Source organism: Pan paniscus, chromosome 1 (genome assembly GCF_029289425.2).
Source record: "Pan paniscus chromosome 1, NHGRI_mPanPan1-v2.0_pri, whole genome shotgun sequence".
Taxonomy (NCBI): domain Eukaryota; kingdom Metazoa; phylum Chordata; class Mammalia; order Primates; family Hominidae; genus Pan; species Pan paniscus.
In genome coordinates, this window is record NC_073249.2 from 42,401,574 (window position 1) to 42,418,528 (window position 16,955).

General features: G+C 48.1%; 1 protein-coding gene across 2 annotated transcripts; it reads left to right on the top strand.

The window, feature by feature from the left end:
• The first annotated feature begins 1,862 nt into the window (after nt 1–1,862).
• Nucleotides 1,863–14,111, top strand: FCAMR (Fc alpha and mu receptor). Of its 2 annotated transcripts, XM_003822908.6 has the most exons (8): nt 1,863–1,990; nt 4,422–4,490; nt 4,961–5,021; nt 6,221–6,364; nt 9,526–9,864; nt 10,854–11,655; nt 12,279–12,397; nt 13,402–14,111. In XM_003822908.6, the coding sequence occupies exons 1-8, from the start codon at nt 1,952–1,954 to the stop codon at nt 13,560–13,562; spliced, it is 1,734 nt and encodes a 577-aa protein (XP_003822956.2). In that variant the 5' UTR covers nt 1,863–1,951; the 3' UTR covers nt 13,563–14,111. The 2 variants fall into 2 exon arrangements, with proteins under 2 accessions (XP_003822956.2, XP_034801420.1); XM_034945529.4 differs by lacking the exon at nt 10,854–11,655 and having other exon boundaries at nt 13,402–13,428.
• Nucleotides 14,112–16,955: the final 2,844 nt, after the last annotated feature.

Genomic DNA, 16,955 nt, shown 5'->3' on the forward strand with positions numbered 1-16,955 from the left:
ATGGCAGCAACATTTACAAAATAGTGAAAATTTGACAAATGTTTACTTAAGAATATAAATTTAATTCAGAAGTGTCCCTAGACAAATTGATGAATTTTTTATCTTTCAAATGCCAAAATAATGGAAAGGAAAGGAAGGGACGGAGGGAGGGAGGGAGGGGACACTTGAATGGAAGAAAACCGTCGAAGGCATTTTTTTTTTGAGAGTTTGATCATGATAAAACACCTGCTTCCTTTGCTACAAGCCAAGCTAATAATATTCTCAGCTAATGTTTAATGAAAATTAACTGCATGCTAAGAACTTTGAATTATATGGATTATCACATTTGATCCACATAATAACTTTATGAGATAGGTGCTATTTTCTCCTGTTTAACAGATTAGGAAAACTAGGTTTAAAGAGAAAAAGTAACCTGATCCATGTCATTTTCCCAGTAAAAAGTAGAACTGAGATCTTAACTGAGAGGAGGGGGGAGTCTGACTCCAGAGTCTGTGTGATCAAACATGACACTATACTGCTCCATGAGGAGGGGAAGGGGAGAATCTGGCCAGGCATTAGCTACCTCTCTACCACCTACATGAAGGTCACTCATTTCTGGAAACCAGTCTCGGAAGGCAAGGCCACTGTATACAGTTCTTCAGGTTGTGCACTGCTCAAGAGCACCATTACTAAGGAGATACCATTCACATTGTAGATGTATTTTAACTAATATGAGAGGCTATAGATGGAGGTGAAAATCTGGAGCTCTAGCACTGGAAGCTGTTGACCAAGTCCTGGGAGAGCAGCACACACAGCTGTGCACACAGTTACCAGCACACACTATGCACAATTGTCCTGTCATGGCCAAACTCCAAGTACCCCATAGAGTTGTTTCTCTTCCTCTTCTGTTGCTTTCAGTGACTCAATTTCTACCCTCAATCTGCCTTCAAATTTGGAAAGGGAAATGCATCGAGAATACATGCTGCCATCTATGGCTATGGCAAATTACACAACAATATACCAACTGAATTTATTCTAAGGAAGAGTTGCCCTTTCTAATTGGCTCAGAGGTGCCATATTATCATATCTATCAGGGGTCCTAGTGAAGGTCCCTAATTACAGCTTGCAGCACCCCCCATCCCCTTGTGCCCATTCATTGTTGAGTGCTTCAGCTGTACAAGCCATTTTAATGTCAGTTTGAGACCAACAGAGATTGGAAGATCACATCTTTTACAAGGAAAAAAAAAACCCATAAACTATTTTCCAAAGGGAAATATTGGGGTATTTTTCAACTGTGTCATCTATTTGGGTAAGCCACACTTCTCAGTGTCCTCTTTCCATGAAGATCGTCTCATTTACTGTATTATGCTTTGTCAGGGACGTGAATTAGTAACCACCAGCTCATGCAACTCTGAAGTCAGTGACCCAAGCTGCCCAAAGTTCTTCTCTATGAGAGTTGGAGGGGCCAGGTCAGCTGGAGGGCACCAGCTGCCAGCCAAATGGCAGGGGAATTCCTCTCCTGAATTTTGAATTTTCCCTGCCCTCCTGCCCAAGTTGTTGCATCACTTGTCTGGGAGATGCCTGAATGGGCTGGTAAGCTGGGGCACCCTAAATAGTCTGAGACCCCTGAAGGGGACACAAGAGGAGGAAGGACATGGATCAGTGTTTTCTTTCTTGAAGCTACTGTTACCACCCCTGGAAAAGTTCTTCAGGAATAAGTGACAGTAAGAACGACAAGGGATTAGGACTGGCTTCCTCTTATAAATAATAAAATCCAAAGAGAAGTGACTTGAGGTGAGTGGCAGAGCTATGCCTTGCACCCCGACCTTCCGTTGCTAGCTCCAGCTGCTTTCCAAAATACCACCTTGACTTCTCAGTCTCCAGGTTTAAGGAAGAGCAACTAGAAGTCGTCCAAACACCTGCATCTCATAAGGAGAAGAAAAGTCCACCTGGATCTTGTTTCTGGACTGAGATGGATGGAGAGGCCACAGTGAAGCCCGGAGAACAAAAGGTGAAATGACGCTTTCTCCTGGAGGTTGGGATCTTGCCTCTGAATGTGGGGGGTGAACTGCAGCCATAGCTATCACACATGCTCCTCAGTGCCCTTCCCAGGGCAGGTGGGCTCCTTCCCAGGAGGCCAGGTAAGGGTTCTAGAGTCCAGAACATAGGGGCTCCCTCTCAGCTCCCTATTATTCTGCTCACACCCACCAGAGTGCATGGTTCCTTAGAAGTCCTGGGTAATTTAGAACCAAAAAAACGTTAGAAAGAGAAGAAACACGGAGAACATGCGGTCAAAGCTCTTCTTTTGTAGAGGAGAGGAACAGAACATTGGCCAAGTTATTGCAGCAGCCTGAGGCTGCTGCAGCCCCTCCTGAGTCCTGGTTCTGTGCTCTCTCCTCTGTACTACACTGACTCCTTCCCTTCTTATCTGCTGCCCAGGGGATGTGGGGAGGGGATAGGAGTGAACTGGGGCTCGGAGGGCCAGTAGGCATCTGGGAAGTCATGCAGCAGCCTGTGCTGAAGCTGAGGTGAGGTGCATGCCCTTCCCAGCAGGATGAGAGGGACAAGAGAGTCCCCTCATATGGTCTCATCCCCTAAAATGCAGTGTGCAGTAACAGAAGCCTGTGGCCCCAGGCTACTGAATTATGGCCCCCTGTCTCCTGGAGAAAGGATTTCTGAAGGTCATTGGCAGAGAGGGTGACTTGGAGACATTCCGTTGAGTATTATCCTCCCAGCCTCCAATCAAAGCTGATAACTCCCTGGAAACATTTTATCTCACACTCCTGCTTCCTCATTGCCCCACGGAGCCGGCTTTTCTCCCTGAAGCCCAGAGATTGCTGCACCGGTGACTTCAGAGGAACTGGATGGTATGATGCAGAGACTTTGGCCCCAACATGTGCTGCATCAGCACTTAGTGCTTTAGAAAAATTCGCCCGGGGGAGTGTAGGTGCCAGCCCCAGAATCAGCCAGAACTTGGTGAATATTAATCAAATTATGAGTTAGGTGCAGGAACAAACACCCCAGGAGAGTTTCCAGGTGGGGACAGGAAGCTTCGTAAGGCAGGGAAAGGTCTGAGACTGCCATCGCAGTGCCCAAGCTAGGGGACTTGCTACAGCGAAGGCACAGAAAGATGCATAAAGAGCCTATGGACTTTTAAAGATCTGGCCATTCTTGGGGCTCAAACTGGATAGAGCAGGGAAAGGCCTTAGTGGAGAGGGCTGGGCAGAGCCAAGCTGAGGGGACAACTTGCCAAGTCTAGTTGCAGGAAAACAAGCTCAGGGCCACCCCATGGACTCTCTACTTTTCTCTGCTTCTGTCTTCTTTCTTCCCTTTTCCCTTCTTTCACCTCCTACCTCTCCTTTTCTCTCCCTGTTCTCCTACTTCCTCTGCCTTCTCTTTTCCCCTATTCCCTGTTTTCCTCTTTGTGATTCCCTCCTGCACAGCCTGTGTCCCAAACTGGCCAGTGGTTTTGCATGGCTTAAACTGTTTGGGAAGTGAGGGGGTTTCTGCCCATGGGCCAAACCATTGACTGTTAGCGCCTGTCCTTAACAGTACTGAGGAACGTATTAGAGTAGGAAGAAAAACTCAACGGCTAACTTTAGTTTGCTTTTTCAAAAATCTATAGGTCTCAGAAACAGAAGCAATAGATAGATTCAAAGAGTAGATTTTTAATCCATCAAAAAGCATCCATGAATACCCTCTGGGGAATACAAGAGAAGTGTAATGTACAATCTCTGTCTTTTTTGTTGTTGTTGTTGTTGAGACAGAGTCTTGCTCTGTCACCCAAGTGGTAGTGCAGTGGCACGGGCTCACTGCAACCTCTGCCTTCTGGGTTCAAGCAATTCTACTGCCTCAGTCTCCTCGGTAGCTGGGATTACAGGCATGTGCCACCACGTCAGGCTAATTTTTGTATTTTTTAGTAAAGATGGGATTTCACCATGTTGGTCAGGCTAGTCTTGAACTCCTAACCTCGTGATCCACCCGCCTCGGCCTCCCAAAGTGCTGGGATTACAGGCATGAGCCACTGTGCCCGGCCACAATCTCTGTCTTTTTCACCAGCAAGCGGTAAAAGACCATTGTGTAGTGATCAGTATGGTGTCCATTAAAAGAGGAGGGTTACTGTTCACAATAGCTGTGCATTTCACATCTACAATGTGCTAGATCCCCTTTCAGAGCATGATGGTAGAGGGATGAAATACAAAGCCGTCCCCTCTGGAAGCTCCCCAGGCCAGTGGGAGAGACCACAGTGGGGTGAAGGTCAGTATGGATGGGGGGACAGAGAGGGCTTTCTAGAAGTTGTGGAGAAGAAACAGAATAGCACCCTAGTGCAGAGAGCTACTTGGTCTGAGATTTAATTTTTAACTCCTTGTTACTAACCGAGGCATACTAACAGTGAAACAGAAATCTTCCCTTGAAAAAACCAATTCCCTTTCTGCAAACAGGAAGTGGTGAGGAGAGGAAGAGAAGTGGACTACTCCAGGCTCATTGCTGGCACTTTACCACAATCTCACGTAAGTTGTGTAACAACAACCCCTTGCAGATTCCTTCATTCTCCTGAAAAGGAATCGAATCCCTGAGACTAACCTTCCAAGGTCCCACAATTCCAACTAGAGTTTGGACTTCAAATGTGGCCTTTCCACTACACGGTGCTCCCCACAAACTCAGAGCTCCAGGCTGGCAAGTGGGTGCCCAGGCTAGAATCCTACAGAGGGAGTTTCACCTCTTCTGAACACAGAACCCTCAAGGGTAAGGGACATTTTGGCCTCGTGGACGTGACCAAAATGTGCATGCTTAGGAGTGTGAGGATAAAGTCATGCTTTCTCAGGGAGGGAAGTGCTTGTCTTACTCTCAGATATCTGCAACCCAGCCCCTGCGCTGAGCAAACCGAGATCCCAAAGCCAGAAGATGCTTGTTCTCTCAAGTCCCACCACCCTCACCCAGCTTCTCTCAGGCCTCTTTTCATTTAGAGTGTTTTTTGCAGGTCACCAGCAGGAGGGCGGGATGGAAAATGCCCCTCTTCCTCATACTGTGCCTGCTACAAGGTGAGTCCCAAACCCAGCCCAGGTTCAGGGCTTACAAAACCAGACCTGAGTCTTCCAGGCTGCCCTAAAGTTCCTCACAGGCTGGTATGGTAAAACTGTCCAGGTATAAACCATGCTCAGATGACAAATGGCTCCATCTCCATGCTGTAGTAGATTTTATTCTGATGGTAATAGGGAACCATTGAGGAACATAGTGAGTATGCGCCAAGAGTACCCAGTACCTAGAATCTAGTCCCAAGTAGATGCTTAATAAATAATGACTGAATAAATTAATGAATGAATGGAAATTCCATCATAATACCAAAAAAAGGATTAACAACTGGCTTAAAAACAAATCAGAGTTTTAATGAATCAAAGGTAGCCAATAAGGTCGGACGTGGTGGCTCACACTTGTACTCCCAGCACTTTGGGAGGCCCAGGCAGGCGGATCACAAGGTCAGGAGTTCGACACCAGCCAGAGCAACATGGTGAAACCCTGTCTCTACTAAAAATACAAAAATTAGCCAGGCCTGGTGGCACGCACCTGTAGTCCCAGCTACTCATGAGGCTGAGGCAGAAGAATCGCTTGAACCCTGGAGGCAGAGGTTGCAGTGAGCTGAGATCGCGCCACTGCACTCCAACCTGGGCAACAGAGCGAGACTCCATCTCAAAACAAAAACAAAAACAAAAACAAAAAATGTAGCCAATATTTGAGTAAGCACTCTGCGTGATAAAATCACACCACCTCTTTAATCTCCTGCTGTCCCTTTTAAAATTTTTCAGTAAACGACAACTCAGGCAGGCCCATGATTTTTCTGCTAAGTAATAGTCCTAAATTAATTGCTTTAAGTCTCAAATGTTCTAAATTTGATCATTTAAAGTTTCCAGTTAAATACTTTGGTCAGCACTTTAATCTTCATTTAAAGGTATACTCCCTCATCCCCTCAAGGCCTGCAGTCCAGGAAGGGGGTGTGGTTGCTGCCTTCCCTCTTCTCCACCCCTCTCCTCCCAATCTAGGCAGCTGCTGCTTGAGACCCCAGCAAGGTGGTAGCAGTGGGAGGGAGAAGCTGCAGGAGGGCAGGCAGCTCTTACTTGATGGATGGCCTGGAGCTATCTGGCCTGGCAGGGGTTTGGAACTGGCTGTTTGCTTCTTCCTCTGTAGGTACCTTTGTGGACACAGGGATGGCCCCCTGATGACCCATCTCCTTCCTTTGCTGCAGGTTCTTCTTTCGCCCTTCCACAAAAAAGACCCCATCCGAGATGGCTGTGGGAGGGCTCTCTCCCCTCCAGGACCCATCTCCGGGCCATGGGAACACTCACGCCTTCCTCGCCCCTCTGCTGGCGGGAGGAGAGCTCCTTTGCAGGTACAACCCCTACCCTCCCTTTGTTCAACCATGGACCTCAGACTTCCCAGGCTCTCTCAGACCAAGTCAGGCTCCCTACAGCTATAGGCGCCCTAGCCTCTCCTAATGGAAGCCATAGCAATAGACAATTGCTGAGTAACAATGAGGGGATGAGAGCCAGGGCACCCACCTCCATGGATGGGCAGGGAGTTGGCATCAGGGCCCCCAGGTGGGCACACATTGACCCTAAAATGCTGGCCTGGTCTTGAATTCTTATGGTAGTTAATATAAAATTTCCCAAACCTTAATTATTGTATATAACAAAGAGCTATTGATCAGTGATCTATCAAATGAATCCTTAAGGTATTGGTTCTTAACTTTGGTATTAATAAAAAATTATGTGCATTTGCAAGGGTTGATTAAGGATTCTTAATCAGCTTTCTACTGTGAAGTCAGACCACCCCATCCTGCTGATTAGTGGAACCCTGCTCCTCTCAAGTGTTTCACATACAGATCAGGGGAATTCCTGAAATCTGGGGTATGCACACTTTATCAGGGCATCATCACTATTGTCCTGAAATGGTCCTTGTTTGTAATTGTGAATATTGCAAATATGCACAACTTGGTAAATTTAAATGGTAATTTAACTTTCCCATTAGTGGCATGGTTTGGGGTGTGTTGTTTAATGAAACATACAGTGAGTATCAGTACAGCCATAACATTTATGACCTCTACTCTTCCAGCAGTTAGACCTGAATACACACATAATAGGCAGGGTAGGTTTCCTGGGCCTGTGCAGTCACACAGGACCCCATACTCAGAAGGTTCTTGGCTTAATGCTCTGCTGTTGCCATGTTGAAATTCTTAATAACTTTTGAACAAGAAGTCCTGCATTTTCATTTTGCTCTGGCACCCACAAACTGCTTAACTGTTCCTGGCAATAGCATTATATTAGGCCATTTTTATGGTGCTATAAAGAAATACCTGAGACTGGGTAATTTATAAAGAAAAGAAGTGTAATTTTGCTCACAGTTCTGCAGGCTGTACAGGAAGCATGGTGCTGGTATCTGCTTGACTTCTGGTGAGGCTTTAGGGAGCGTTTGCTTACAGGGGAGGCAAAACAGGAGCAGCACAGCACATGGTGCAAGAGGGAACAAGAGAAGAGGTGGGGGGAGGCCCCAGATCTCATGTGAACTGAGAAATAACTCATTTAGCACCAAGGGGATGGTGCTAAACCATTCATGATGGATCCTCCCCCACAACCCAATCACCTCCCACCAGGCCCCACCCTCAACATTGGGAATCACATTTCAACATGAGATTGGAGGGGACGAACATCCAAACCAAATCAAGGATATTAAACTGAACTTTCTGGGGTTCAGACGTCCTAAAGACAGAACAAACTGATAGGTGCCAGGCATCCACATCCTACCGCAAGATGTTGAACCACGTGTACAGGGCTGTAGAAAGACACATAGAGCTGGTGCCAGCAACAGCCCCGCGGGAAGCTGTCCAGGCCAAATGAAGGAGGGAGAGAATCATCAGCAGCTGCAGAGCTCACTGTGAGGGCTTTGTCGGAGAGATGTCCCTGTGTTGTGGTCCCCTCCACTTGTCGCAGGGGACAGGAGACATCACTTTCTCCTCACTTGAAGCCAAGTAAGAGGAGGAACTTCCAGAAAGCCACTCAACAAGCATGCCCCTTGTCCCAGGTTCTTCTGACCGCAGGACACAGGTGTACTTCCTGTGTTAAATGCAGGGCCTCCACCTAGAGGGCCACCCAGAGGGGACTATGACCACAGAGCAGGGCAGATAGCCAGAAGTCATAGGCTTGTGGGTGGTGGCCACTAATGGCCAGCAGAAGAACCTGCAATTCTCATAAGGAGAGAACGACAGCCATATATGCTAAAAATACATCTGGTAGGCAAAAAAGAGGCAGCCTTGGTCATCTGCCATGCCCAGAAGGCACCAAGGGCAGATCACAACTGTCTCATTCACCTCTCCTCTCCCGACTCTGCCCAACTCTGGAGGGATCCCCAAACAGAAGCTTTGAACAGGGGAAGGGATAGAGCAAAGCAAGAGACCCCAACCATGCCCCCCTCCTCCATGACAGACTCCAAGCCCAGCTGGGAGAAAGGAAAGGGTTTTGACTGGGCAAAAGATTGGAGTTGTGATCTTTCACTGGACTGGACCGGATGTATAAGTTTAGACTAGGCGGGGCTCTTTATTATCCATGAGAAATTATGAAAGAAAGCTACCATACATGAGATTATGCCTGAAATTTCAGCAAGGATCAGAGATGTCCACGGAGAAGGTATGACGAGGCAGTGAGAGAAAGAATGAACTTTGTTTCTGCTTGCACCCCATCACATTTAAGTCATCCAGGAAGCTGGCCATATATGTGGTTCAACTACGAATTGTCCTTAGGCCTGTTGCCAAGCAGACATATTCACAGTACTGCTCATCTGTGCTTATATGGTGGCATTTGGTTGTTTCTGTTTCTATGGAAAAGTGACTAGTGTGAAAAATTTTGCAACCACTGGTCCAGACAGGTACCCACCAAGCAGAAGGGGATTCTTGTGTTTCAGGACTCCCCGTCTTTTGCAGATGAAAGGTACACTGATATGTTCTTACTGCTTAGCATCTGTCTTTTACATTCCATGCAAACCAGAGCCCTTCTATCAGGGAATCATCACTGTTGTCCTGAAAGGGTCCTTGTTTATAATTGTGAATATTTTTGTCTTTTGATGATAGATTACCATTTAATGTTATCATTGGTGGCATGGTTTGGACTGTGTTGTCTAAATCTACAGTGAGGAGTGACTGAGTGAGTGAGTGTCAGATGTTGCCTCAGCCCTCTCATGTGTGCTTAGATGGCATCTTTTTAAACATCTGCATTGGAGCACAGGGGAACCCAGGCTCTGGATGGACCAGGATAGCTCAGGATAAGTGTTAGCTTATCAGGGTGGGTAAGATTATGATTACATTTTCATCTTCCATACCTTGGGACAACATCTGCTTTCCCAATGGCTGAGTTCTGCCATTTTTATATTGATTCTGCTCCATGTTCACAGTGGTATTTTCTGACTTGACCCCTAATTCTGGCAGAGTTCAGAGTTCGTGAGTCCCCAAACAGTGACTATGCTCACCACTTCCTCTCCTTTGACTTCCTTCTCTGTCTGCAGCTCCAAATTCATTGAAGGGCTCAAGGCTGGTGTCAGGGGAGCCTGGAGGAGCTGTCACCATCCAGTGCCATTATGCCCCCTCATCTGTCAACAGGCACCAGAGGAAGTACTGGTGCCGTCTGGGGCCCCCAAGATGGATCTGCCAGACCATTGTGTCCACCAACCAGTATACTCACCATCGCTATCGTGACCGTGTGGCCCTCACAGACTTTCCACAGAGAGGCTTGTTTGTGGTGAGGCTGTCCCAACTGTCCCCGGATGACATCGGATGCTACCTCTGCGGCATTGGAAGTGAAAACAACATGCTGTTCTTAAGCATGAATCTGACCATCTCTGCAGGTATGAGCTGATGGCTGATGGGCCAAGCTTGGTGAAGCACGTTCTAGGAAGGAGAAAGTGGGAGAGAAGCCTCAGAGTCCTAGAAGGGCTTGAAACATTAGGGAAGTGACAATGAAAAGCTGGGGCAAGGCAAAGACTTTAAGAAGTAGGCTTTCATTTCAGAAGAAGGCTGCCTTCAAAAGAAAGGAAGATTTTAGGAAAAACTTCCCCAGTGAATGCATGTACACTCTCCCACCTGTGTCCCCCAAATGTCATGAAATATATATTTGGAGACGGCTCCAAGAATGGGATAATGTGGCTTCTTAGGATCCTGATAGCTGCATGTTCAGACATGCAGAGAAGCGGCAGCACTGCAGAGGAGGTGTGACAGGCAGGACAGAAGAATTGCAACTGGGCTGTCCTTCACACAGACTCTTGCTGAGTCCCTCAGCAGACATCTGACAGCTCCCAGGCCTAGGCCCTCTGCAGCAGGTTCTGTTTGTTGATCCCAAGTCAGGCACCCAGAGCATAGGAAGGGCCTCCAGGCTGTGAAAGGCCACTTGGCAGAGGAGACAGCATGACAGGAGGCAGCCTGAAAGCAGGTTAGTTCTATTAGATGCTGCTCTCCAGCCGCCTGCTGCAACGGGCTGCTCTGCTAGAAGTGGAGTGTTTCTTTTACCTTTTTTGAAGAACAATACCTGCTGGGCGGTGGGCCTCTGGAGAAAACAGCTTGGGAATTCAAGACAGCTGGATAGAAAATATGTGGGCATGGGAGAAGGAAATAGGAGTATAACATGTCAGTGTCTGCCACAGACAAGAGAATGTTTGCCACAAACTGGAGAATGAAACATTTTCCTATTTTTTATTTTATCCAACCTATTGGTCAAAGACTGCAACTCTTAGTGAGGTTGCATTCCACTTAGCAGACATTTTAAACCTGGTGTCCTTTGCCAAATCCAGTAGGTGGCCTGCCAGCCTTCCCATGTGGCCTCCCTCTGCTGTCCACACAGGTCCCGCCAGCACCCTCCCCACAGCCACTCCAGCTGCTGGGGAGCTCACCATGAGATCCTATGGAACAGCATCTCCAGTGGCCAACAGATGGACCCCAGGAACCACCCAGACCTTAGGACAGGGGACAGCATGGGACACAGTTGCTTCAACTCCAGGAACCAGCATGACTACAGCTTCAGCTGAGGGAAGACAAACCCCAGGAGCAACCAGGCCAGCAGCTCCAGGGACAGGCAGCTGGTCAGAGGTTTCTGTCAAAGCACCAGCTCCGATTCCAGAGAGTCCACCTTCAAAGAGCAGAAGCATGTCCAATACAACAGAAGGTGTTTGGGAGGGCACCAGAAGCTCGGTGACAAACAGGGCTAGAGTCAGCAAGGACAGGAGGGAGATGACAACTACCAAGGCTGATAGGCCAAGGGAGGACATAGAGGGGGTCAGGATAGCTCTTGATGCAGCCAAAAAGGTCCTAGGAACCATTGGGCCACCAGCTCTGGTCTCAGACACTTTGGCCTGGGAAATCCTCCCACAAGCAACGCCGGTTTCTAAGCAACAATCTCAGGGTTCCATTGGAGAAACAACTCCAGCTGCAGGCATGTGGACCTTGGGAACTCCAGCTGCAGATGTGTGGATCTTGGGAACTCCAGCTGCAGATGTGTGGACCAGCATGGAGGCAGCATCTGGGGAAGGAAGCGCTGCAGGGGACCTAGATGCTGCCACTGGAGACAGAGGTCCCCAAGCAACACTGAGCCAGGCCCCGGCAGTAGGACCCTGGGGACCCCCTGGCAAGGAGTCCTCCGTGAAGCGGTAACCCCAGGCACCTTCTCCCGGTTGGGGGGCCCCACATCTGCCTCATCCCTGGCATGCAAGGGAGGCCCCTCTCCCTCTGCTCACTTCTCTCCCTTTGTACCCACAAGACACTGACATACACATCGGATGCCCTCCCTCACCCAAGGGGCCTTGCTGTGAGAACGCTCCCTGAGTATTTCCATGTGGTTTTCAAGTGATATCTAAATGATAGAAAGACAATATTTAGGCTGGAAACTTCATTAGGACTTTCTGTTTTTAAAGATAAAGAATAGGCGCTCCGGAGAGAGGGGGTGATGCACTGAAGCCACAAGGAAAGGTTGTGGCAGAGCCCAGTGCTGAGGCTGGAGTCGCTGGCTCCCACCTAGTCCTCTTTCTCACTGGGAGGCATCGCAGGGCCCACACACAGATGGGTGGAAGAGGGAAAAGGATTCAGGCTTGGAAGCCTGAAGACAGAGATTCTAGCCCCAGCTCTGACACTAACCAGCCATGGGAACCACGGCTGCCCATTTGCTTTGGCCTCAGCTCCCCAATCTGTAAAGTAAGGGTGTGGGTAAATGGTCTTTAATCTTCTGCCCAGCTCCAACCTCCTCTCCCCTGTGCTCTTTCCATCCCCACTGTAGCACTTTTCCAGAAGATGAAAGCAGCTCTCGGACCCTGGCTCCTGTCTCTACCATGCTGGCCCTGTTTATGCTTATGGCTCTGGTTCTATTGCAAAGGAAGCTCTGGAGAAGGAGGACCTGTGAGTTGGGTAGCCCCAAGGCTAGATAGAAGAGTTCTGGTTCCCATCTGACACCCTCAGGGCTGGGTAGGGGTAGAGTCCTGCCAGGACTTTTCAATGTAGAAGAGCTAAATTCTAGGCTGAGCCATTTAACCACTCTTGGCCTTGGTTTCTTTTCTTTCTTTCTTTCTTTTTTCTTTCTTTTCTTTTTTTTTTTTTTTTTTTTAGACGGACTCTTGCTCTGTCATCCAGGCTGGAGTGCAATGGTGTGATCTTGGCTCACTATAACCTCCGCCTCCCAGATTCAAGCAATTCTCCTGCCTCAGCCTCCCAAGTAGCTAGGACTACAGGCATTTACCATCATGCCTGGCTAATTTTTGTATTTTTAGTAGAGATGGGGTTTCACTGTGTTGGCCAGAATGGTGTTGAACTCTTGACATCAAGTGATCCTTGGCCTCCCAAATTGCTGGGATTATAGGCGTGAGCCACTCTGCCCAAACTGCCTTGGTTTTTAATCAATAAAATTAGAAATTATCTCTGTACTTACGTGTCAATGGCATCCCAGAGCATAAGGAGAAGCTCCTGGAGGATTACAAAGGCTGTGATGCCTATGTTAACCATAAGCCTCATAAGCAACCCTCGCAGCAGAGAGCAGGAGTGCAGGGCCCAGACCTGGGATCAAACCTCGCATTTTCCCCCTTCGGCAAAGCCCAGCTAAAATTCTCTGAGAGCAACATGCCCAGGTTTAAGTACTCTTAGAGTGAGGGCTCTGTGATATGTACACGTAGTGAAGAAAGGGTGAGATTTTCTGGCAGCAAGTCGAGGAGGCTAAGGTTCTCAGACCCAGGCCCCGAAGTCCAAGCCCTATCAGGGGCTAGGCTGGCTTAGCCTAGCCAACTAGGGCTCCATTGCTTCTGTGTCAGAAAGTTCTTGAAAACTTGCAGTGGTTGGGAGTGGTTCTTAGGAAATCAAAGTCAGTGCTGTCTTTACCCAGAACCCTCACAGTCTGCTCTGTGTCTCTGCAGCTCAGGAGGCAGAAAGGGTCACCCTAATTCAGATGACACATTTTCTGGAAGTGAACCCCCAACCAGACCAGCTGCCCCATGTGGAAAGAAAGATGCTCCAGGATGACTCTCTTCCTGCTGGGGCCAGCCTGACTGCCCCAGAGAGAAATCCAGGACCCTGAGGGACAGAAAGATGAACTGCTCAGTTACCATGGGAGAAGGACCAAGATCAAAGGCCTTCAGGACCCCAGCCTCTTTCCATCATCCTTCCTCCACCTGTGGGAAGAGAAGCTGATGCAGCTGGTGCTCCACCCATGGAAGAAAGGCTGGCTGTCCTTGGGCCCAAGAAAGTCAAGCATTATCCACGTCCAAAGGTGACAAGATGACTCAAAGGAGACTTCAAGAATGGTGTACGAAACACTGGAAGAGGTCACCTAGGAAAAGCGTGAAATTTCCATTCCTGAATGTTTGAAAATAGAAGAGGCTTCCAATCAGTGTGGAAAGTGACAAATCCCCTATCAACACTCCCAGCCCTTGCTGGGGGCTCCTTTTCTGACTACTGTTAGCACTCAGCCTCCCACTCACATGTAATTATATTTAAGTGTACCAGCCTTGCCTTCTCAAGTAGATTCTAAGCTCCTTTAGGGCAGTAATTGCATTTTATCTGTCTCATGATGCCCCCAGAGAACTTCCAACTCAGTAGGACTCCAATAAATACCTGTGTCTGATTGACTTGGGGGCTCAGTGGCCTCTAGGCACCCTTCCTCTGCAAGAACTCTGGGTCCCCCTGGGCTTCTGCCCCTCCTTTTGGGAGTCCCCTAGATGACCCCATAGGCAGCTGGTTTCTCCACTGAGATCAAAAGGGCAAACACCCATTCCTCACATCATCCCGCCCCATTTGGACCCAGGCTTATTGTGCCGTAGACCTTTTGACCCGGCCAAGATTTTCTGGGATTTTCCTACATTCATGGAGGAGCAGGGTATTTTCAGTAGATTCTTGCTTTCTTCATAAAGGCCCTCTTGTTCAGCTGCTTATAAATCCTCGATATGGAGGACTGTTGGTGAAGCTGGAAAATGGTTTTTGGGGGTGAGGTGGGAGACAAAAGAGAGGAATTTTATGTGGATTCTGCCCTGTAACTACATCACCTCATGCTTGTCAGGGAACTTTTGCTCCACCCTAGGCCCCACTGCCTTTCCAGGAATCACATCCACTCTTTTCTTTTGCCAGATCTGCTGGCAAACTGTCTGGGCTCCATTGTTGGATGGAACAGCCTGAGCGGTGGAGGCAGAAAGGAAAAATAGGCACCAATATCGAGTTGAGAATTGGCAGGTAGACATTTCCAGAAGGCTTAGTCCTGCCTTCTAAGCTGTCAGCAGCACAGAAATCCTTCAGTAATACCTCCTCATATCTGGTTCTGAACACAGACACTGTACAAAGAAAATCAAGGAGATGCCAGTTTTATGGCTTATAAGAGAAACCTGTTGTTTTGGATAAGTAGGGAAGTTGCACACATCTAACCACATGGAATCGCAGAATTTCAGAGCTAACAGATCTTTAGAGATTAGTCTAATACCCTCATTCTAGAAGAGAGGGACTTGAGGCCCAACAGGGTTAAGGGTACAGGTGGGGGGCGCTTGTTTAAAGTCACCCAGTTAACCCAGTTAGTTATAGCACTGTGAGGACTAGCAAAGAGAACTCGTGACCTTGGTTCAGGGCCTTTTTCACTTCACCATTGCTGAGCATTGTACCAAAGCAAAACTCACTGTCAAAAATCAAGGATACCGCAGTCGTCCCTCGAGACTATTTTCCTGTTCACTTTCTCAATGACCTGCCCCAAATAACCCTGTAAAGGAGATAGGACAGACATCATGGATCCCATTCAACCAATGAGGGAGCAGGCTCTGCAAAGTGTGTACTTCAGCAAAGGCCACTCGGAGCAGCCCACCTCCACAGCTATGTTCTGGATCGCCGTGCCCCTTGCTTGGATTTATGATCTAGGTATCTGGTCAGGTCCTTTCCTGTGTAAAGCTCTAAAGGCTCACTTCTTTCTCTCTCTCTCTCTCTCTCTCTCTCTCTTAGGCTCGTGCATGGAAGGTTTCATGATCATTTCCAGGAATTGGTTCTCATTTGTGGCAGGGATGGGCCCAGCACCCAGACTGTTTCTAATGCTAGATTCTCAGGATGTGAAAAGGTGTTCTGAGGAAAAGGAGGTTTGGTAGATTAATGAAGTTTTGGAAATGCTGGGAAACCACAAACATTCTTCTATGCAGGATCTTTTGGAGCCTTTGCTTTATGAAGGTGTATTGTGAAACACCCTGGGTTTTCACACCTCGGGATGGGGACATTATGTGTGTTTCCCAGATGTGTTGGATTATTGTGTTTCATTGAAGCAGTCCCAAGGGGCTGGAGTTCCTCACATCACTGTTTGGGGAAGCCTGATGCACTAAACCAGGGGTTGGCCAACTCTTCAGTAAAGGGCCACATGGTAAATATTTTAGGCTTTGCAGGCCATACAGTCTCTATGGCAACTACTCAGTTCTGCCGTTGCAGCACAAAAGCAGCCAGGCAATCGAGAAACAAATGACCGCAGCTGTGTTCCAACAAAACTTTATTTCCCAAAACAGGAGGGAGGCTGGATTTGGCCCTTGAGCCAGAATCTGCCAATCCCTGGACTAAGCCATGAAATTGTACGGGACTCTTTTGTTCCCACTCGGATCTGGAGATCAGATCCTATTCTTCCTCAAGGGCTTCCCTGACCACCTTTCTCCAGGACCTCTCCTTCCTCTGAACGGCTCTAATACTTTCATTGTGGAATTCAGCAGCTAGAATGTTCTGTCTGACTACCCCATCTTGGGGGAAGAAGGGGAGGGAGGAGACAACCAGCCCAGCAAGAGTGTTGGCCACGTGGCTAGAGCCAGGAGCGTTTCTAGCAGGGAGGCCATTATAGGGAAAGTTAAGCTCCACCAGAGGTGGAGCTGGTAAGAGTTCAAAAGGCCAGGGCAGAGCCAGATTAGAGTCCCAGGGCCAAGAGTTTGGAGGGGGCAGAGATAAGATCTGAATAAGAACTTTCAGGGAGAGAAGCGGGGAAGCCCCAAGTGTTCACAGCTCTCCTTTATGGGCTAACTGATCCATGGAGTAGTCAGGAGGGTTGATTTAAAGGGCCAGAGGCCAAACTGGCAGAGGAGGCCACCTCCACCACTTGGTATTGTCAGTGCTGTTGTTTTTCATCTTATACCTCCGGCTAGCATGATGCCTATACCACTGAGATGAGGGGCAGGCAAACATCTATCCCTAGGCCAGAATCAGGGAAGCCTCCCTGGGGATTTCTAACTTAGGATTAGAATCTAATCGAGGATGCAGGGAGACCATTGATTTTCACAAGATCAAGCAGATTCTCAGGTTCGGGTGCATTTCTGCAGTTCTCTTTACCGTTACTTACTAACGCTGCTACTGCTTGTTAACGTGTTTCTGCACAGCAGGCACTATCCTAGGTGTTTTCACATTGTGTATCACAGTTACGGTAACATTTCTGTAAGGTAGGTGTGATCATTCCCATTTCATAGATGGGAAATCT